General features: G+C 40.4%; 1 protein-coding gene across 1 annotated transcript in view; it reads right to left on the bottom strand.

The window, feature by feature from the left end:
- Positions 1-18,669, bottom strand: part of ADGRL4 (adhesion G protein-coupled receptor L4) — a 73,518-nt gene extending 54,849 nt beyond the window's left edge. Inside the window, exons 1-2 of the mRNA XM_054285813.1 lie at positions 18,338-18,669; positions 16,747-16,896 (exon numbers count right to left, since the gene is read on the bottom strand). Of these exons, the coding sequence (XP_054141788.1) occupies positions 16,747-16,896; positions 18,338-18,359 (172 nt within the window). The 5' untranslated portion in view covers positions 18,360-18,669. The remainder of the gene's footprint in view (positions 1-16,746; positions 16,897-18,337) is intronic.
- Between the last annotated feature and the right edge of the window lie 4,750 nt (positions 18,670-23,419).

The following is a 23,419-nucleotide window of genomic DNA, read 5'->3' as shown; positions in this document are numbered from 1 at the left end:
CTGAGGAGGAAGGTGCTGCAAAATATTTAAGGCTGGCATATCTGGTTTAAAACACCCTTTTATTTTCTTTTCTTTCTTCTTTTGTTTTTGCATATTTTCATAAGGGAAAAAAGTCTCATGACACTATTACCCATACTTTCCTATGTGAGTATTCTGTGCAGGGTATTAACTACATTAGCAGTTAGTTTCCAGGGTGGAAATGACAGCATTTGCCTCTGATTGTCCCAGCACAGGAAGTGTGACTCTTGGGAGCTCTCAGAACAGGCACCCACCACTGCCAGAAACAGAGCAAGATTATACTGCTTCTTGCAAGAGGAAGAGCTTCTTGCTCTTGAGCGAGATTATATTGCTTCTTTTTTTTTCCCCAGGAACTGGACTGAAATTTTTGTAATATGCATTAAGTGCCCACACATGACTTGCAAATCAGCCATCACATATCTTCAGTAGTATTGTTTTCACAAGATAATCCTTGGTGATGTACAAAACTAAATCTCTTATCTCTTTGATGAATGCATTTTAAAGCCCAAGGAAGAACATGGGTAAGTGACACAAAGAAGAGAGTGAAGATTTGCAAGCAGTGACAAGAGTTGACAGGAAGGAAAACTGGTACGTTTGTAAGTGGCTTCTCAGAAGTCATCTCCCTCAAAAATGTAACTCTTCTTATCCACACTTGTGCAATACATATAAATTAATACAAAAGCTTCATTAGATATTATCCCTATAAATAATTTAAGAGAGGTAGATCCCAAGGTCTTGAAGACATTGGCCAAAAGATCCTGCTGGATTGGATGCTGAGAGCTGTCTCCCATCACAGTCCTGGATACTAAGCCACTGTTAAATGTCTGTCTTGACGGAGATTTATTTTGTATGCACTTGAAACTGAACCATGTCACATATTTGGCAGGAAACGTAATCCCTTCAGAAAGAGGATTTGATCCTCAGTGTGATCTTGCCATTCTCAGGCAGGAATAGCTCTTGGTAAAGCCAGTGCAAGGTCTGTCCATGTATTTCTGTTTTGACTACGGGACAAGTCCCAAACTTGGGGCTATGAGAGCAAAAGCTCCTGTCCCCACCAATCCACATGGCCCTGATGGCATGAGAAGAGATGTCCTGCAGATACAAACTGCACAGTGCACACACAAGATGCCTCCATCTGAATTCATCCAGAGAATTGCTGGATATTTTTGAAATTGCTTCCTAAACCTCCAAGTAGCATGTGATGCAAACAGCAGCAGAAGAATTATTATGAAGGAGACTAAGGCATGGCTCCTGGTTTGAAGAGAATCAAACAAAATGACTGAATGAATGACAGCTTAGAGATCCTCCCTCAGAGCTGACAGCTCCAGTATTCCCCCATCAAGTTGATTCCCAGTTTTGAGACTCTTTGTCTTACCTTTCTCTTTCCTTCTGTTCCACCATGGCAGCCCTCCCCTGCTATCAGCTGTGCCTTTCTGTCCTTTCCTTCTGGCTGTATGTCCTAAGTGCAGCTATTCCCACCTCTCTGCCATTCCTTGTTTTCTGGTGGCACTTCTCACATGAGATTCCCATTGCTGAAGTGTAGGAGTTGGGATTTCCTACTCCCTTTTCCTGAAAACCTTAGGTGTGAATCTCAGCAATGGCTGAAAGTACAACATCTCTGGGATATAGCACAGCATTTGATACAGTGGCTCACAAAATCTTATTAGAAAAATATCTTATGATGTCTTGGGTAAGAGTGCTGCCATGGGGATTGCAAACTGGCTGCAGGAATGTAAGCAAAGGACAATGGGTGATGACAAAGAGCTCTGCGCTGAGCTGTGGAGGGGTACCCAGTGGGCTTCCCCAGGAGCTGGTGTTAATCCCAGTCTCATTTTACATATTTCTTAATGCTCTGGAAAAAGAGAAGAGCATTCTGAGAATTAAATTCGTGGATGATACTAAATTACTAGATGCTTTCAATATCAATCAGGACAGAGCTATTCTATGGAGGGAAAGCAGAGAGGATGGGAATGGGGAGAGTCTGTGACCACACTCAGCTATAAAAATATGTGAGGAAGGGTTTTATGCCCCAGCTGATAATAATGGGAGGCCACTGAAAGTCCAGCCAAAGCAGCTGGACTGTCAAAGGCAGGAACAGAGAAATAACAAAATCAGCTAGGAGGCAATTATTAGTTGTAACATTTCTCCAAAGATGCCAGATATTGTTATTTTCTAGTCTCAAGAAATTTCAAAGTTTGCAGTTTTTGAAGATTTTGTGTGGTTTCATGCTACAGAGTAGCACGTAGCAATGTAATACAGAGGCATGTGTCTTCATAAAACATCTAACATATATATAACATATAACATCTCTTTTCTGAGGAGAAACCAGTGGTAAAAATCTGACCATTTTCTTTGTATGATTTCTTTGCATATACTATCAACATGATGAGAACAGAAGTAGTAAAAATTGACACAGAGGCCGTTTTAGGAATTTCACTCTCCACAAGCAAAACAATGCACCCAAATGGAATCTGCCAAGAGGGGTAAAAGCAAAAATTAATTCTGCATGTGCCCCATAGGTCCTATGCTACAGAATCATAGAATCACCAGATAATGGTTTGTGTTGGAAGGGACCATGAAGATTTAGCTGTAACCCCTCAGCTATGAGCAGGCTTTCACTAGACCAGGCTCCTCATGAAAAATAAGATTTTTTCTAAGCACTGCGCTCTGTGTGCTATGGAAACACCTATGAAAATATTGCACTGTCCTTATCTATTATCCTTATTATATTATCCTTAGTGACAATATGTGCAGAGTGCGTAACTATATGACACCATTCCTTAACAGCTTGTGTCCTGCTCAGCATGTGTAGCTGGAGGAAGAAGGTGGAAGGGGGGACATTCAGAGGGATGGCTTTTGTTTTTCCGAGTTACAGACGAAGGAGCCCTGCTGTCCTGGAATGACTGAACACCTGCCTGCTCAGGGGAGTGGTGAATGAAGCCCTCTTTTGCTTTCCTTGTGGGCATGACTCTTGCTCTTCTTGTAAAACTGTATTTTTTTCAACCCCCAAGTTTTCTTACTTTTACTTTTCTGATTCTCTCCCCTGCCCCACTGGGGAAAGCAAAGCAGCTGCTGTGTGGGGCTGAGTCACTGGCTGGAGTTAAACCATGGCACACCAAAAACCTGAACATGTCAGCTAAAACAAAGGTGTCCATCAGAGATTGTACTATTCCCTACTTTCTTTCCTGAGTGGTAAATATGGAAAACTAGAGCAAAATCAACCTAAGAAAGTGTATGTAACACACAGAAAAGTAACTTCAGGCTGCTTTAAGTCATGGCAGGGGACAACTTCAGCAGAGGAACAAAAACCATGCCTGGCTCCAAGCACAAATCCCAAATGTTTGAGGACCTGATAAGAGATGATTTTAATCCACCTTTTGAAATGCCTATCACTGCTAGTGGCTTCTATTTTTTTCATGTAAGTATTGCCAAAGAGACTACTTAGGGAGCAAGGTTAAAAATTTCCAGGAGGAGTTTAGTTGTAGTACTTTCCAAGTAAATATAAATTTTGCTTTTACACAATGCAATTATTTGCATGACATAAAACACTAATGTGTGGATGCTTTATTTTAAAGCAAATGCTACACCTAAAAATTCTTAGGACTGGTAAGGACCAGGACCTGAATCTCATGCGATAAAACTTGTATCGTGACTTTAAATTTAGAGAATGCCTTTCAAATATGATAAAAAGTGTTTTTAATGGGTTTTCCATAATTTTATCTCTTTTCTCAAGAATTTAACGCATCTTTTCAGTCAAATATTTGTAAGTACTCTTCCTTTCTCCAAAGTTTCTACAGAAGTTAAACACAAATTTGCCTGGAAAAGTTATGTTGAGCTAGTTTCTGGCAGCAATCTGGCAGCATCTTTATGTCTGCGCAACATTGTGATTATCTCACAAATTCACAATACTTTAATTCTCAACCCTACTATTTTCCATAGAGGCAATATCTTCAGTGCTAGTCTGAATGCTCTGAATGTTAAGTGTCTGGCTCTGGCTGGATTCCCTACATTTTTTTGTCTGTGAACACGTAGCACGTGGCTCTTGATTACTACTTTTAAATTGATCTGTGTCTGCTATGAAAATATATTGCTTCATAAAAGTCTTTCGGGGTATCCGCTTCCAAATTAATGATTTTTCTCTCAAGCTCTGACTTTGAGAGCTTACAGTACAGAATCATGCAGTCCAGCTACTTGAATCAAATTGAAATCCATCCATCTGCAATTCAGATCCAAATTCTTTCAGTGCTCTTGGCTCATCTCTAGGTAAAGAGCAGCTGTTGTCCTGTTAAAGTGACTGTAAATAACTCTGACTTCAAGCTCCGACAGTGAAATGCGCTGGGGACCACTCCATCCCCAGGATGTTCCTGACCTGGGCTGGTTTCACACGGTGCTTGCACCCCTGCAACACAGGTGAGGAGGGGAAAAAAGCCAGGGTTTCTTTCTCTTGCTGTTCTCTCCTTTTCATGCCAAAAAGCCTGTCACCGTGCTTTTTAGGGGCCACATGTGTTTTGCAGCACAAACAGTACAGCACCAGAGGAAGAAAGGCTTGTTTACAGCAGAGGTTCAGTAAAGTGTTTAAAGGAAGAATTTTCCAGTAAAAAGACATGGGCTCTAACTAAGAAGGAAGGTACTTGTTAAAGCAACTCTATCAGAATAGCAGATGAATCACAATGTGATATAGCACTATTTGAAAGGATGTTTTGAATGGAGCTGTCAGTAAGTATTTTAATAGCAAGTCTTCAATTTCTGCTTTATGGGGTTTTTAACCACCAAGAAGAAAACATAAGTAACGAGGAGGGATTTAGGAATTGTTTAGTGTTTGGCTGTTCAAAGAAAGAAAAGAGCCCTCCACATGCATTGCAGCTAATGAAAATTGCCATTATGGGGTTTTTTACTCCATTTGTGAATGCTAAACACTGTAATAATGCAAAGTCCTTATGATTTTCTAAATCTCCTCAATAAGGAGGATATTATCTACTTATTTAATGACCCAATCTCTAATGGCAATGAGCTGCTACCACCAGCAGCTCCAGCTCATTCACATAGTTCCTCTCCCTAATTAAAAGGTCTTTACAGTTAAAAATAAAGAAATAAATCAATCAAAAACCCAAACTGCCATCAGATGGTAGGAAAATAAAAGGCACTTCAGGGACAGATTTTCAATTGCTTGGCATCCACAACTGGGAGTATTCTTTTGAAACAACTCAGTCCTCCTTTAGGCACCTCAGATAGAGCCAGACAGTTCAAAAATCCTCAACATATATTCCTTTGGAAAATCCATCCCTAACTGTGGCTTTGTGTCCAAGAGCCATTGTGGCTAGCGAGACTCAATCGTGAGTCACCTACCTCCCTGCTGGAGGAATGTCACCAGCATCACCCCTTCTGCAGGAAACCCTGATGAAACACCTGACTGTACTCGTCTGTGCTCCTGCCTCTGCTTGCTGCTGCAGGAACAGAGGCAGCAGCTCTATTTTTACCACACTGCCAGTGAAGGCAGCAAAAGCCCTGCTCTTGAATTTCCCTTGCATCTCTCAAAGCCAGGTGTCCACATTGCAGCACAGACTCCTTACTGGCTTGAATATCAAGCTCAAAATGGGATGTGGCTGTCTGCATGGCATTCCTTGAGGGTAATGTGCCATTGCCAGGTTTAAAGTTTCCTGTAGGGTGATCAGTCCAAGGTCAAAACTTGAGTAATAATTCAAGAGCTGTTTACAGCTAATGAAAGCTGCAGTAGCTTTCTGTAAGAGCAGAGAATAAAGCTCAGAGATTTTATAGCACATCCCTCTGCTCAAACAAAAAACATTTGGTGGTATTAACATACTACCTGTTTATTCAGTAGGAAATACAAAAAGTTCAGTTAACAGTTCTTTTTTTCTTCAGCCTACAGCTGTGTAAATATTATTCCAGCCTCTCCTTTGACATCCACCTAAACCCCAGACCCTGTGTGTGCAAAGTGGTATAAATGGAGTTCAACACTTGTGTAACCCACTGCTGAGTCCCAACATACCTAGGATTGAGTATGTGGCTTCTGTGAGACCAGTGAGGCTGTATGATGCATCCCTGAAGTGACCTCATTTTCTAAAGGCAGCTTCACTATGAGTTTCCCAGGTTTTACCCATAAAGCTGAGTATGATGAAAGAGTTGTGGAATCACCATAGCAAGATTTGCATGACAACACTGAAAAAGAAGCCAAATTGTAGTTCTGCATAGTTTACAACTGCTGCCCTGCACATTTTGTATTTTGATCTGCTCATATGAAAAGCTGCGTTAAGTTTTAGAAACTTCTCCTCATCTCTGCTTTTGAGTCACTTTTGAAGGCTGTTTGCCTTTCCCATTTTCTCTGTGGTAGCTAAGGAGATGAAAGTCTTTCTGTATGCACCAGATATCCCTGACACAATGGGAGAGAAATATTGATATTTTTTATATTGCACAGTGGGTCATATTTATGAATTGATGCATGCTTCATCATAGCTCTAAATAATGGAACATTTTGGATAGGAACAAAGGGCCTGAAACTGTCTGTCTGAGTATCTTCACTTTCCTCTGCCTTCTGAACTCCTTGCAGGCTGATTTTGGAAAGGTAGAGCTTCCTCAGGATCAATGTTCCCCATGAAAATGATTTATTCAAGAGAAAGAGTAAGGCAAAGCCTTCATTGTAATACAATTTTCCACCTACTCCTTTCTCATCACCACAAGCTAAAAATGCAGGACTCAGAGCTCCTATTCAGGCCTGCAGAGCTTAACTGAATTTCTCTTTCAGCCCATGACAACACCCTGAAGCTTCTCTGGAGTTTCTTTGGGGCCTCTGGTGTTACAGGGATCAGAGATAAAGACTGTCACGGGATGCAGAGATTATTGCTGCAATATCTCCCTTGCCTGCCATCACACTCTGTGAGCCAAGGCTGGGTTACCCTCAGCCCTTCTGAGCTTTGGGGGTACCCAAAACTCACTAGAACATTCGGAGGGCAGTGAAGATGGCTGTGCTCTGTCCCAGCTGGGGACTGAGCATGACAGGACAGGACAGTGGCTGTGGGAGCAGACCCACAGCTCATGTGCACAGACGGGGCAGAGGGAAGCAGTGGTGTCCCAGTGTAGGATGAATTCACCTTTTCTCTTCGTCTCCCACCGGTAAAATTCTGGGGATAAAATCTGCAATACCTCAGGCTAATTTCACATTTTTTTAAAATTGAGATTCAGGCACTTTGCAACAAATAAAAAGTAAATATATAAACATGCAAGTCACCATCCAAGCTTATGTTCTCCCTCACTGTAACTTATGTAGATTGCTGCCTATGTGCCTAGCTTTCATTACAAATAAAACATAAAAGCCAGTGCATATCCTGAAGAACTGTTTTTCTTTATTGCAACACCATTACATGAAGCCTAGTAACATAAACAAAGATTAGACTTGGCTGTTTTGAACAAATAACCATTTATTGTCAAGGCTTTTCAGGAGCTTTCATTTTCCTTTTTGGAAAACAAGATCCTGTGCCAACCTAGCAAATGTGTAACATTAAATAATAAGCAAAATAATGGGACACCCTACCACACCATTATTTAGACAATCTCAGAGTGTCACAGTTGTACATGTCCAAGCTAAGGCAGAAACCCAGTTAAATGAAGAATATTCAACCAAACCCCTACAAAGAGAGTCCCCTGGGACATGGCTGCTGTTCCTCAGTGCTGCAACCAGCCCTTAGAGCAGGAGAGTACACAGCAGGAGCCATCCAGGGGCAGAGTGCTCCATGCCATGGAACAGCACACACAGGACACAGCCAGAGAACCTTTTCCCTGTTTCCTGTCCCGGCACGGAGGCAGAGAGCACAGGACAGAGGTGTCTCACCCCAAGGAGCAGCCAGGGCTGTGGTGGGCAGGTGGAAGGAGAACCCCCTGCACTTCACTGTGTCTGCTCCAGCTGTGGCACCACAGCTGCTGGGACTCTGGCCTCTGGCTCTCCCTGAACGTTAATTGCACCAGAATTCTCCATTTTAAAGTAATCGTGAATCTCCCAAGCCCAGCCAGAAGTAATCACACAAGCAGCTATCCCTTAGACAATGAGCAGAGATTATTCAGCTTCCTTGTACCCCAGTGAAACAGCAGCTTCCTTCCTGGCCCTGATTGGGGCTGTGATTAACCACGCAGTTCAAGGTGAAAGGAGAATGCGGCTCCAGGCATGTATGGCTTCCTTTAACCTCAGCAAAACACCGTGCCAGATATTTCAATTAGTGTGCACCAAGGTCACAAAATCAATTTCTTATCGCCGAAAAACACACATACTGTAAATTTCATTTTCAAGCCATAATCTCTAAATTAAATCTGTGTACCTAAAAAATATACAGTGCAAAATTGCAGTCCTTCAGCCCCCTCCCTCTCCTGCAGCCCAGCAGCATTTTCACAAACATCACCTGGCTTTGTGCTCTATATTTAGAGCACAATGTTTGGTTAGATTCTAATCTTCTTGGAGAACGTCATTATCTCTTTCTTTGGCAAATAGAGGTCCAAAGTGTCAATTACCTTCTTAAACTCTTTCATACACACAGGGCTGAGCTGGGTTTGATATTCGCTCTGCCAGCAGCTCAGTCGGCAATTTTTCACAGTCATACACAGAAAAATTGTGCACCAGCATATCATCCTAGATAAATTACACATTTCAAATGTGGTTACATACAACTTCACCACTCCTGGCCAGCATGTTTTGGCAGAAGAAAATAAAAAACAACAATTAAAAAAAGGCAAAAATAAAATCCCAAATAAACCACTTTTCTGCAATTGAACTCTATGAGTTCAGTATAGAGTTACAGAGAAAAAAGTAAAATGAATATAGGAGATTAGTGCGCTATTATTACATGTAAATCAGTGGAGGTGTACAAAACTGACTTCATGTCATGTGTGTAATTCCTGACGATGCATCCCTTGCTCTGTGGGTGACACTGACTTCACAGCCCAAAGGCAGCTGCACAGTCTGATGGCTGCAGCAGCCTCTGCCATGGGCAAGCCTAGGCTGAGAAGTCTAAAGGAAATGGAATTTATGGAAGCAATTTCTTTACAATAAATCCTGTTCTTTCCTTAACAAAAACTAAGTTTGACTATACAGCCACAGAATGAGTAAAACTGACAATTTTGAGATTACCTTACTTTTTTTTCATAGAAAATTCTGCTTTTATTCACATGCCTACTTATACACAAGTCCCTGTGTACATGGCTGTGTGCATTTAATATACATGTATGAGTATACATGTTCAGGAAATACTTTTCATCCTTTTACTTTAAAACAGCAAGTGAGAAGAACATATTGTTACCGTTGGACCTCCTGGGACTACTTCAGATGTTAGAGACACAGGAAGGGAATCATATCTCTGGTAAACACAAAGTAAGCAAACTCTGAAATAACAAGTTTATAGCTCCTTAAATGAGTTTTCCCACATCCTCTGAACATGTAACATATTGATTCTTAGTACCATAAAGCACGATGAAAGGGGTATTTTCTCAAGAAAGGAAATTAGCGTTATTTGGCAAGGGTTAAAACACATTTTGAATTAAACAAGTAAGAAACCATCCAAGTGCAGATAATCAGCCTAAAAGTTTGGGTAAATTTTTGAGAGAGACAAATTACTCTTTTCTACCTCATCATCTGCACACATTTTAAAAACTTCTTTTAGATGCAAACAGGACTAATTTAAAAGAGAGTCTGGTTGTGATTAAAGATATAACAAGAGGAAGTTTTTTTTCTTTCTGGTTCTTTAAAAAATGCATTACTGTATTTTAGTCATGCTCAAAGTACCATTTCAAGAAAATGTAAACAAAACACATAAAAGAAATAGAGAGTTTTTTTTTTTATTTTTTGGCTCAAATCTGAGAATGTAATGAATCTATCTAAAAAGTCCCTAAAATGGACTTTGTCCAAGGCTTCTAAAAGTTAGGGTCAATCTTAAAAATGGTTGTTGTGGGCTGTGTCTTTGGCCCAGGTGAACTGTGTTTTCTGGCAGTAGGAAGAAGATCTTAACTCTCTGAAGATCCTCTGTCTCCCATTTGAGTGGGAAACTGGGAGTGATTTCTTCATTTTTGGAATTGACATTTTGGATGCATAAAACGCTTTGAGTCAAAATTTGATGGACTCAGCTATCACCAAATGGGTATCAGGGACAGCCAAAGGTGATCAGGAGGCATGAAAAGACACTTTATTATTAGAAATCTGCAGTTCCTATAGAAACAATGGTGGACCTAAGACCTGTTTGGCCTTTAGGAATCTTCTCTCCCACTATTGGTGAACTATGAATATCACACTCTGGAGAACCATAGCTATAAACAGTGGTTGCAGAAAGACAGATAATAGTTGTTTGAATTCTTTCCTCTAAGTTTCCCACAGGTCCTACACAGCTTCCCAGGATTTTCCTGGGAGAACCATGTCACTCTCTGTGATTCCACACTCAGCCATTTACAGAGGTAAGACAATTGGAGCAAGACAGTCCCCACCATGCCTTATTCAGCAGGGTTGTATTGTTACTCCAGACATCCTGCACTGCCTTCTTCCTGACTCACGTTCTCATGCATCACCATGCGCTGTTGTAACACATGCTCCCCTTTCAAATTTCTGACCTACTCTTAAAAAATTCAGCTAAAAACTAATTTGAATATAGCTATAAAAATAAATTCAAGGCTACAGAAGCTGTTTTGACTAATACTGTTAGCCAAGGGTATGGTTATTTTCAAGAACATAAACATAACTCCATCCTTTGTGGCTGGAAGGCAACCATACAACAGCTGGTTAGTCCCCAGCAGCCCATGGACATCACAGTCATCAAGCCCTTCCCAAATTCACAGAAAGTGTGACATCTTGCACATGAAAAGGCAAAAGACATGCATAAAGCCATAGGTCCCCAAATGGCCAGGAGCCTGCTATGTTAATGTTAACACCAGCACTTTCCTAGGCAGGTGGATTGTTATGCACCAGAAAATCAAATCCTCCCAGTTAATTTATCCAGACTTTTCAATTCCATGATCTGCCTACAGGTTTAATCTGGAATGTGAAATCAAGATACCTCAGCTGGGTAACATCTCACAGCTCAGCAGGCAATCTCTGCACTTCATGAAAAGTAAAAAACCATTCAGCTGCATTCTTCATTACCAAAGAAGACACAAGGGAAGAAAACTTTCTGGCCCCTCAAGAGGAACCCTGAAGCCATGGGCTAAGTTAAATATTATACCTAAATATGTAACAAACAGAATGGTGCCTCCCAACAAATCTTGGGGTCACCAAAATGCCCAACACCTAAATCTGCAGTAGGAATTCTTAATTAGACGACAACTCCTGCTTCCTCCCTGAAACCATGTAAAAGCTCCAGCAGAATATAGAGGCAAAGAAGAAGAGATTGGGAGGTGCAGGAGGAGAAGGGGAAAGGTAAAAGGGTAAGGAGCAAGTCAAAAGGGCTGGGAATTAGCAATCCTCTTTGGCCCCCTGTATAGCACATCCCAAGTTTTCCAAGCTGTCACACGCTGAGTTGAGCCCTGTAAGTGTTTGGCCAAGGCATATCTTTCTCCTGCTGTGCTATGTTAGAGCAGCTGCAATTTGCCTTTTTATAGCTTGTGGTAACTGATAGCAGTGAAATGAATTTAGGAAATGTGTGGATTGGATCTTCCATATCAGTGATTTCAGACTATTTGGTAAACACAGAAGTGACATCCAGTGATGTATGCCTGCTGTTTAAAAAAAAAAAAATTCTCCTTTGGTGAATCCACATTTGAATTAAATAATTTTCTATTGATGAACAATTTTGGATAGAATAAAATGATTATACACAGTGGTTTTACAGGGTCATTTTAATTTGAAAGCAAAAATTCCCTCCATAAAAACTAAATACAAATTCGGTACTGCAGAATGGCAACAATGACACCAGTGAATCCAAACAAATTCAATGATTGCTATAAAAGTCAATGGTGGGACTCAGCAGCATCATGTTAGGACAAGGAACGGAGGTCTCACAGGAAAACTTCTTTTTATAGACAACAAAAGCCAGAGAGTTGGTATTTTGACCCTCCATAAAGCAAGAAAATATGTTTGTGTTCAGATATTGAGCATGTTTTCAATTTGATTCAGCTGGATTTACACAAACTGCCCTGTGTTCTAACAGGGATTCTGTATTTTGATACAAAATATCACTTTGCACTGATGTACTTTTTACCTCTGTAAAATGATAAATCCCCCTACAGTGCACTTCAGAAACAGAGTGACTGCCTTGCCCCAATAGAAAATTTCTCTGACAGCCTAAGTCCTTGCTCAATATTTCTGGAAGAGCTGTAACTATTTTACAAGTAACACTGATTAATCTTGCAGTATAATTTGCAAGTGACATTTACAAGGGAATATTGTGTAGGGATATCTGGGAGGGATATTGTGTTCAGGCTTTTCCTGCTTGCCTGCCTACCCTCCTGGAACAAACAGCGCTGCTTCATTTTCCTTCCGTATTTTACAAAGTTAAAGTAAACACTGTGATCACACTGTTTACTTTAATTTCCTGCAGTGTGCCAGCAAAGCAGCAAATTGGCAGTCAGCAATCAAGAAGCAGCCAGCATTTGAAACAGCAGAGCTGCTTAGGAAAGCATCACTGATGCCAACTCATTTTCCCCTTTGTTTTAAAAATAAAATATTGGCTTCTATGAAGTTTTACTTCTACCCTTATCTTTTCAAAAGGATCAAAAAATTTTGTTAGTTTCCTTTAATTTTCTTTCAGAAGAAAGCTGGAATTATGAACAACACCTAATTTATATGTCCAACTCTTCTTACACAAATGGCAAATATATACTATTTATCTGTAAAAAACCCGTGACATTTTTGCATGAGAGGAAGTTAACTTGTCTATAAATCAGTTGTTTCTGGGTATATCTTAATTTTTTTTTGCCAAGAGCTTTAGCCCATGTTATTTCAATTATGTGTATGATATTGTGAAGCTAAAGCCTTGTGAATTACAAGCATAATACACATCTGCCCAAGAACAGTCCTAAAACGCAAATAGATGTACTATCAGAGGTCATTCTCTCTTATTTAATACTACATAAAGCAAGGAATATAAATACAAAAGAAGAGGTAAGGAGACTGGGATAGTATTTTGTACCTCAGAGGTGTAAAACTTGACAAGGTGACTCATTTATGGCCTTCTGGAAGATACTGTACAGAGGGAATTTATTGCTCTGTAAGTTATAATTCCAGTACATAAAAGAGGCCAGATACCACAATCAGTTATTCTCCTGACTATGTGCATTCCTGCATATATTCTTGCTGAAGACAATGAGATTAGGAAGAGGATTAGCTTTTTGTTAGAGTGGCCAAAGTATGCCTTCAGAAAGTCCAAAACATGACCTAATTTAAAGTGGTTGAAACCTTGTGGGAAAGATTGTAAAAGGATAATTATTTTAAAAGCCATGACTTTGACACCAGGAAATTAAATTCATATCTATGTGTCTTTATCTATACACAGCAAATCCAATAATCTTGAGCTCTCTGCAGTCACTTAGCCAGCTGGCAAAGGGAGCAAAGTCAAAACTAACAAACCCCATTCCTAAGGTATGTTGACATCAGTGATTCACGATTCATCAATAATTGTGCTAGGAAATAAATGTAAGAGGGCATTATTGCCTTTTGCAGCACAGAAAACTCAAGGGAAAATGTCTAAGTGTGTCGCAGTGAGAAGACAGGGCTAGCAAAGAAATAACTTTTACAAGTATTTAAGAGGTGTTACAAGCAAGTGAAAGTAGAGAAACAAATGTAAACCTTTCACTGTAAGAATGTACCTATAAATAAAAATGAAGAGTTTCTCAGCCATGAAAGCTTAAGAGGACTAACCTGAAAACTAAGATTTTCTGTTCAACATGTTTATAAGGAGGAAGAATTTGAATTGCTTGTTTCAGAATAAAGTCTCAAAACAATGACTGTTCTGGTTTAATTGTCTACCAGGATAACCACAAAGAAGAAGTTGGTTCTGCATTATGCAAAATTACTAATGTTGTTGACAGTAATTATGACTGTCACAGCCTATCTAAATAACAAAAAGGGCAAATATGTAAACATAATGTACTACATAGGCTTTTTCTAAAATGCCTGTATTAGCACATAATTGATGATCTCCTTTGAAGGTGACTGCACTATCATTGTGAAAACCTAAGATTATTAACTGAATGAAAATGGGAATCTATCTCTAGAACAGCACACACACCTGCTGCTTTTGCCACACAGAGCAGCAAGATCTCATACATCATTTAACAACTGAGGCTTTGCTTTACGTCTTCACAGCTTTAAACTATTCATGATAGGGTGTAGCCTACATTTCTAATCCTTTATAGAACCTACCCAATTAAAATTCTGGTTAATTTTTTATGCTATTAGAGGACTACTGCACAATATTAGTAATGCACTGTGTTTCGTACTGCCCTAGAGAAACATTGCCTCTCTTTCAGGGCCAGCAGCCACACTGCTCTGATATGAGCTTTGCTGGAGGGTAAGTGACTTTGGTGGCTGTTGAGGTATTTTACCAGAGAAAATGTTGGTCTCCAGACATGAGACTTGCTTCAAACCATTGCCACTTGACTGCAATGCACCACAAGCACATCTAGTATCTTGTTTGCCTGGACTGACTTTGGAAACTTTATTTAAAAGACTGAGTTTTTAAACACTGAGTACAATTCTTAATAAACAATTAATGGATTTACAAGATTTGTGAATGCATATTTAACTGCACAGAATTTTCTTTAAGTACTCAATTAATGTTTTTTATGAAATTTGAATGTAGATTTCTCTAAGAAAATACGAGTCAAAGGGAAAGTAAGAAAAAGGTATTGTATGAGAAAAAAAGAGCATGGAAGGCGAGATAAATTTGTCCTCACAAATTTGGATTTAATAACATTATAATAGGTGCATGTATAATGGATGGGTTTAAGAACATCAATCATGGCAGTGAGAACAATAGGTATCCTTACTCTAAATTGATTTTTCATAATTTCAGACTTTCTAGACCAGTACAGACAATGTAGTGGGTACCAGATGATGCCAGGTAAGTAAATGCTAGTTTGATTTATGCCAGGCAGTATTGTTAAAATTGACTTGTTTTTCTTCTTTCTCTGCATTATTCACAAGTGTAGGCCCTTGACTCTGCAAACATGATGTGCACTTATTATTCAAACCAACTGACTTTCATGGTGCTACAATTGAACTAGTGCAAAAACAAAACCAGTGTTGTGAAGGCCATTTCTTACTTTCTTTTGTCCAGATTGATAGACAAATAATGATTAACCTATCACAGCAAGGTTAGCATTAAATTCAAGCAATTTATTTAGAAACTACATGAAACTTGATGCAAAGAAGAGACTGAGAGAAGAGTGTTTGCTCAGACTTTAGGAGGGAAGGCAAAGGGCAAATAATAATGCTGCCTACTCTACTTAATGGGAGGTCATGAGGGCTTATGGAGGAGATGAAGCTAAACTATTACTAGACATGTACAGTGGTAAGTGCACATGGGAAGGAAAAGTTACAAGCTGCAACCAGAGAAACCTCAACTAGATATCAGAAAAAACATTTTCACAATTGGTCAGACACTGAAACAAGGGCCCAGAGAGGTGCAGGTTACATCCTTGGAGATACTCAACACTCAGCTGGCCAAAGCCCTAAGCTGCCTGCTCTAGGTTGAACCTGCTCTGAGTTGGGAGTTGGACCAGTTGATCTACAGAAGTCTCTTCCAAACTAAATTATTCTATGATTATGTGATCCCTCATTTTTTGTTATTTTATACATCTATATTTCTCCTAAACATTCCCACCATATAAACAAAAAAAAAAAGAAAGCCTTAGAAAAAAGGCTTTTGCATTCTAAATCTTCATAAACAAACATACTTCCAAGCACAGCATGGCAAATAAGGTACAGAACTCTGAAATACCTGCGGGCTGCTTTCCTACACTCATACCAAACCAAAGGGTTACTACTAAGTAATAACTGCTAAATTTCCCATGATGCTTGAAACACAAAAACTGACCTGGTAAATGGTTACTTCTCCTAACTGCTTCTCAGGATACTGAAAACTTACAAGATTCATTTCAGCCTGTCTGCAGCTAGACATAGCCATACCTAACAGGGAAAATAAATATTAGAGCTATTCATAGTGGAAGACAACTCAAATATGAAGGTGGGGAAAATATCCTTTTCTTTAGCTGAAAGACAGTCATCCTAAAGTAGATTGCTTAATAGGATTTCTGGCATATTTCTCTTCAGGAGAGAAATCAACACTGGCATGTCTCTGTGGCACAGACACCTCCTTGTTTTCCTAGGGCAGCCCAGGAGCTGTTACTTGATGGTGACCAGCTGCTGGGAAGCGTGGCCAAGTGCTGTGTGTGTGAGGCGGGGAGCTGAGGGCTGTGCAGTAGCCACCACACCAGCCCTAACTGCAGAAATCCTGAGTCACAAGGGAAATTGCTGAAGGTAAATCAGCAAAGATTAGTCAGCAGCTCTCATGGAAAAGAAAAGCTGGAAAACAGGTCATACTCAACTGAGATACAAGGCAAGCTGGATGAAAACACCAAGCTGAGCACAATTTGTACAATTTCTCAGAAAATATTAAAGTTTTTGGCTTTGAAGACATGTTAGTGTAGGATACTGCTGTGACATAAAGTTTAATCCTTGAGCTAGTGGGCTCTTGAGTAAGTTTTTCAAGTGAGCACATAAAAAATGTATAAGTAAAATCTGTTTACCTTTACAGACTGTTATGCCATTTCCTGTGTATCCTTGGGAGCAGTAGCAGCCTGTTGTCCCACCCTGAACTTCACACCTGGCATCTTTGTGGCATGTCATGTTGCAGCTTGGAGAAGTGCAGCCATAGTCCAGCAGACTGGAAATCAAAACTGGAACAAAGGAAAATCAGACTTCTTTCATTATCTAAAACCTTTATTCTGAGCTCTAAAATGAGATCTGGGCCAAAGGTTTCCACAAAATGGGTGTATTCCAGTAAACATCATCACAGACTGTTGTACTGCAGGATAGGGCAAGGGCCACCAGCTACAGGGGCATTTTTGGTAGAACAGCAGACACCACAGATAAACAACTCAAATGTGTTCTCAACCAGTAAAAAATTGGTAAACAGCATAGAAGTCACTCAGTGATTGGGGGGAACCATTTCAATGGCTTTCAAAGCTCTCTAGTAGTTTCCAGTAAAGCCCAGCATTCATTTGCACTCTGAATTAGGTATGGAGCGAAATCCAAACTGCCCTCCATGTCCCAGGGAAAAATACCAAAGAATGTTTCCCTGATCACACTTTTTGTTCTTATAAGCACTCCCATACTTCTGAAGCTAAAACATAGGCATGGTTTGGTAGATTAAGATGAAATATCACATATTTACATCATTATGATAGCAGGGTTTAAAAGTTATTTACGGCGCGGCAAATTATTTAAATTTAATCTCTCAAAACACCATAACTACTTTCCCATTGTATGAATGCATATGGTTTTCAACACAAAGAAAAAAGGGAATCTCTTCTTTTGAGAACACTTACAGATCACTGTACTACCACACACACCCTACAATTGGTAGATATAAGGCATTTAGCTCAGAAAGGAAAGTAAATTTTTTTACTTTATAGTTTACAAATTGTTAGTGGAACATAGTGAAAGTTGTAGAACACAAAGATCATTCTGGTTGTTGTCTTTCCCTGCAGTTCTGCTTTTCCCTACCTAAATATCATTCTGGATATTTGCTAGCCTAGTGTTACTGCTTCATTGCTGCAAGAAATCTCACGGACGTGTTGTTTTCTTGAAAAAATTAAGACCTCATGAAAAATTCAAAAGACTTAAAATTGCACACATTTTCAAAATAATTATATATAATCCAAGTCAATTTAGATATCAACAAATTTCACATTCTCTCTGTGTTTCTGAGAGGAGAGACTGTCTTCCACAGGGATTAAAACAGAAACCTGTTGATTCTGTTGTCATTTTACTGTTTTCAGCATGTGAAATCTAAAAATTTCCCAAGCAGATGGAGAGAGAGAGAGAGAGAAGGAAAAAAACATAAAAAAAATTGCACAGAAACTCACAATGTTTCTGGGTTTTTTTTTCAGTACCAAAGCCACAATGAGATGAGGACTGGTGTTTTGGATTTGGTTGTGGGATGATCCTAACCATGCAATTACCAAATCCAACAGCAGCACTGACCAAAGCTGCAGGGATTTCCAGTCCTGTGTATCCAGCAGGTTTCAACCACCCCCAATATAATAATTTCTCCTTGTCAGATCCCACTCCCTTCTCACCTGCCACACACTCCCCAGAGACAGAGGTTTCACCTACCTAGGAATGGAAGCAGTTTCATTGGTGATGCTGTTGCTGTGCAGTGCCTGGTGCAGAGCCCCTGTGTCAGAGAAGAAAACTCCCTGCTTTAAAATATACGACCATGTGCAAAATACGCACATAGGACTGTGGGGAGGGCGATGTCCCGGTACAGGCACAGCCCTGGCTCTGCCCTCTGTGCCAAGCCTCACGCTTCCAAAAGTTCCTGAGGCTCTCAGGCAGGACAGGAAGGGTCAGGAGGGGCTAAGGAGCTGGTCTGCTGGCAAGCAGGAAGGCAGTGAGAAAGCAAAAGGGAAACGAGAGGCTGTGTCTGGCAGAGGATATCGGAGAGGATTCCGGTGTTAGAGGAGCATGGAGCTGTTTGGGAGAGTGGCAGGGGCAGGGGGAAGGTGAAGCTGGCAGGGGTGGCTGCAGCCTGCTGGCAGTGCAGGAGCAGCAGGTGGAGCAGAGGAGGGAGGGTGAGGAAGAGGTGGGGGAGAACAGTGGCTTGCTGGGTGTTTACGGGCTCAGAGGTAATGGTCTGCATGCTTCCTTCCACCTTTTCCTGCTGACATGAGTACATGTGAGCCCTGAGACTCATCTTTGGAATCAATCTTGGCTGACTGCTGTGGTTCTTACTGCTTTCTTCAGTTTTGAGATGGACCTTTACTGCAGTCAAGCAATGTTGCTTTAAGGGTAATGGGATGTTAGGGAGGTACAGGAAATCACTGAACTCTGCTTTGTGAGGAAAACAAAGACGTAGGCAGGGTGGAAAGAGGCAGGAAGCTCAGGAACTGAAGGAGACCAAATTTCTAGGAGTTCATGGGTTGTGTAATAAGATATGTTCAATACAGCATTTGGCAAGTCATTGTGTTTAACTTGAGAGCAGCTCTATTCTCATTACAGCATCCTGAAGAGACTTCAGCATCTACTTGTATCATGCATTGATATGCCAATATTTTCTCTAATCTTGCCAGGGACAATGTGCCTACAGTCATTTGCCAGCTTTCTGGAGATGATGACTCTCATATTGAAGCACTGTAAAACTGAAGCAACGACGTGTGCCTGTCCTTATAGCTGCAAGCTGAGGGATGTGCACAAACAGCCATGCTGCTGGGAGAACGGAGAATCTCGCTAAGGTAAATAAAACACAAGAGGCTGTGGAAGGTCACTGTCACAAAATATGTCATGTCTGACTAGAGGCTGGGGCTTTGGTGGGCACCTGACGGGAGAGCATCAGTCTGCTCTTGGGAATTATCTCTAGATCTGGCAACATTTTTTTCTAAAATTTTGGGAACTATTTGCTCACCACCATATTCCAGCCTCAGTGAGTAAGGCTCTGCTCAGGGCAGGGAGGTGTGAGGCATGCAGGAATAGCACGTAGGTGTCTGGTTGGCACAAAACACTTCTGGAGCACCTTGGTAAACAGAGAGGAAGCTCCAGGAACCGGATGTTAATTTCTGATGAACTGCAGAATAGCGAACAAAGGGTCCAGGTGTGGGAAGACTTTTTCCCTCCTGTGTTTGACTTTGTGATGGGGGGAGGACTTAAAGGGCATGAGAGGAAGGGACTAGGAATTTGTTTGTTTTCTCAAGTTTTCCCATAATCTAATGTATGGGGCCACAGAGGAACACAAAATCAGATGACCTGAGGACAGCTTTGATCTGCACGTCCTGTCCTGTCCCTGGTGCTGGCATGTACTGTAAGCTCAGCTGGTCTGTACTAGCTTCCAAATTCTGCTGCTAAACTTCAGTGGAATAATAGGGGATGGAAACCTATAATGCAGAAAATAAATGTTATTGTTCTGTGTCTTATTACTCCCCAAAATCAAGCGAAAAGATTTTGACAGGAAGCAAGAGAACAAGAAGTTACAACCTAAGATTCAGGCGTTAAGAGCTGGAAACACATTTTTACCACTCAAGGATGTACATTTTGATTTTGTCTAGACATCAGCATTCTGCAAGGAGTGTCCAGATAGACTTGAAGAGAAATTTCATAACCCCAATGATAGTAAATTTATAGTAAAAAACTTTAACTCCTTTTCTGATTAAAGGTCTTAGGATACAGGAGAAATTGTGGACGACTCAGAAAAATACCCCATAATCTTACTATTGGGAGGTGAATGCCTCCTTTTCTTTTTGCTGAAAAGGCACATGCCAGCACCTTTTCACTGGTCAGCGATCCAGACCTGCAAGGGGACTGTGCCAAGCAGGTGAGGATGTTTCCATCTGGAGTGGGAGCAGCTCCCTGCTGGCACCCACAGGCACCTGGGTGACGTGGAGGCAGGGCACAGGCCCAGCTGGCCCGGGCTGACACTGTGCCTGGCACGGGGTGAGCAGGCAGCACGTAAAGAAGAAAGATGAGGAAGAGCAGAGCAAGGACAGGAGAAGGTAGGCTAGGTCAAGAGCAACTCGGTGATAAAAGGAGCTTCGATCAGATTTAGAAGGCAATAGGGAGACAGTGAAGAAGAGGGATTTAGGAATATCTTAATGAGATCTCAATACTGGGAGCAGTGGATTACTTTTGCATTACACTGCTTTAAAAACTGGCTAATGTGAGTGTCATTTAGAGGCTGAAGACAGCAAGGTCACAATAGGAATGGATGTGGAGAAGGATGGACTTGACAAAGATTTTATGGGGAGAATGAGGAGGAAAGAAGAGATTTCTGAGACATTTTGGAGATTAAACCAGAAGGATTTACCGATAATATCTATTGGCATACAGGGACTGGAGTTAAACAAGTGGAGATGAGCAAGTGAACACATGAAAAGGAGACACTTTCAAATTTGTGCTGTCAAAAATTTCAAAAAATGTTGAGAAAAAATATTGAGGTGTCACAAATCTGAAGTATTGATGGGTACCTGTCTTTATAGGCAGGGAAGAGGGACATGCACAAATGTGCATATTCCTGAAAGCGTGGAGAATAGGTCTAAGCTAAATAAAATGGTACAAGAATGTGGAATGCCAGTACTGCAGAATCCATCATTAAGAAACATTAGAAATAAATGGCTTGTGGAAATATTTCACAAGTCAGTCTTTCCATTCTTATCCATGGAGAGCAAAGCCCCAGTTCTATACTTAACTGTGTTGCTCATTTTATAAATGGGCTCATTTGTCTTTGCAAGACTGAGTTAGGAAGGCATAAGTAAATGAATATACACAGGTTAACATGCTTGACTTCAAACCACACATTTCTGATTACTGATCACTGTGATTATAACATCCTACATGTGACTGTAGAATTCTCAAGCTGTTGTTTTTTGCTGATGAACTGATGGGAACATATCAGCCTGCTTTTATAAATTATTTGGTACTTTCCAAGCTTTGTATCATGAATAAACCTATTTATTCCTATCCTTGTTTTAAAGGTAATTGGAATGCTGATTGTGCAGACAATGCTGTGAAAATAACATGCACAGCTGATGGCTTTCTAGAACTCAATCACATATAGCTTTCTAAAGATAAATATAGATGAATACAGAGCACTGTTTCATTCCAGAAACTGCCTATAGTGCCAACAAAGGAGCAAAAACTGAACAGAGCTAGCATTAGGTGTGGCTTTTAAAATAAGCAGCAGCATGATCTGCTGTATTAGATATTGTTTGGTGTGATCAAATTTGGACTACTAGCTGAATATGCAAGAAAGGATCTCACCAAACTTGCAGTTTGCCATAGGTTGCAGGCCCCACTTTCAGACCACAACAGGTCATGCTCAAAGGAGATGGAGAGAGGGTGTATGAGATTGAGAGATCCTGAATGCCCCAGGTATTGTTTATAAATCCTCACCCTCCTTGGTGTTGAGATCTGTGCATTTTCAGCACCCTCAAATGCCAGTATCTAACACTCACAGTGTGCTCCAGCATAATCCACCCTGAATGTGCAGAATAGCCAAAGGCACGTGCATGCAACACAAGCATTTATCACATAAGTACCTACATGTATCAGTTACGAATTGGGATAATATTTAATGCAAATAATAAAATTATGCTAATTGTGATCGTGATCTTTCATGCTTTGCTTTTAATTTTTTTTGACAAATGACTGTTGAGTCACCCTGTTTCCTGCCAAAAAGAAAATATGGTATAAAACAGACAGAGGATGTACAAATGCACTCCATAAAGCTTTTTCTCTGATGCTTGCTGTGGGTTTTTTTATATCAAATTTATTCATTGGTTTCAAATCAAGTCCTATCACTTCAAAAATTTAGATGGTCTATATAATACTTCAGAAATGTTTCATTTATCCTTGTCACTAGGACAGTTATGGAGTTTTTTCTTCTAGTCACGGAAATCTGGATACAATTGAAAATGCACTTAAATGTCAGATCAAAATAATGAATTTCCATTATTGGTTAAAATTATTTTCAAATAAAAAAATCCATGGAAAGTATTTTTCAAACACAGGCCACTCAATCACAGGGCAGCCTACCTCAGAGGGTTCTAGCTCAAAAGTAGTGTCAGCATCTGTTTTATAACTGTCTCACCTCACCTTCCTGTCTGAGTGCTTTACAAATCCTTATCATTTTATGTGCAAACATCATATTCCATCTGAGCATACAGGGCTGAATAGATCTCTTGGGATGATGTAACTCTAGGCAATTCTGAAGCAATAAACACACAAACTCACATAAACATATGCATGCACACATCCTCCTAAATCTGCGTAGCTATGTCCATCTGAAGGAAATGGCACATTTCAGTGCTCAGAGCCAGTTCCTTTCTTCTCTTTGTTTTAGCTTGGATGAAGTAATGAAATAAGGGAATTTAAAGTGAATGCAATGTTTCTGAAAGCCAGATTAACTGCCCTGAAATTGGGCTCTGTTTCTGCATCTGCTATAATACAGCAGGGATGTACAGATTGAGTATAAAGTTCCCCACGGCTAAAAGGGATAAAGTAATTCAGTTTCCATGTCTGTTTGTGTTCTCCTGGTCATGCTACAGTGAAATTGTAACAATAGTCTCATTTCTGCAGGAGAAATAGAGTGAACTCCATGAATAATTACACCAATGAAATGCCACACTACCAGTTTCCTTTAATACACTCATTTTATCCCAGAGCAGCGGAAGCGAAGGGCTCTTACACCTGAACCACCAGATGACCAGG

Source organism: Melozone crissalis, unplaced genomic scaffold (assembly GCF_028551555.1).
Source record: "Melozone crissalis strain CALT ecotype California unplaced genomic scaffold, PUWL_Pcris_2 ptg000045l_1, whole genome shotgun sequence".
Lineage (NCBI taxonomy): Eukaryota > Metazoa > Chordata > Aves > Passeriformes > Passerellidae > Melozone > Melozone crissalis.
Note: the sequence above shows the minus strand (reverse complement) of the source record. Positions and strands in the feature narration are given on the sequence as shown.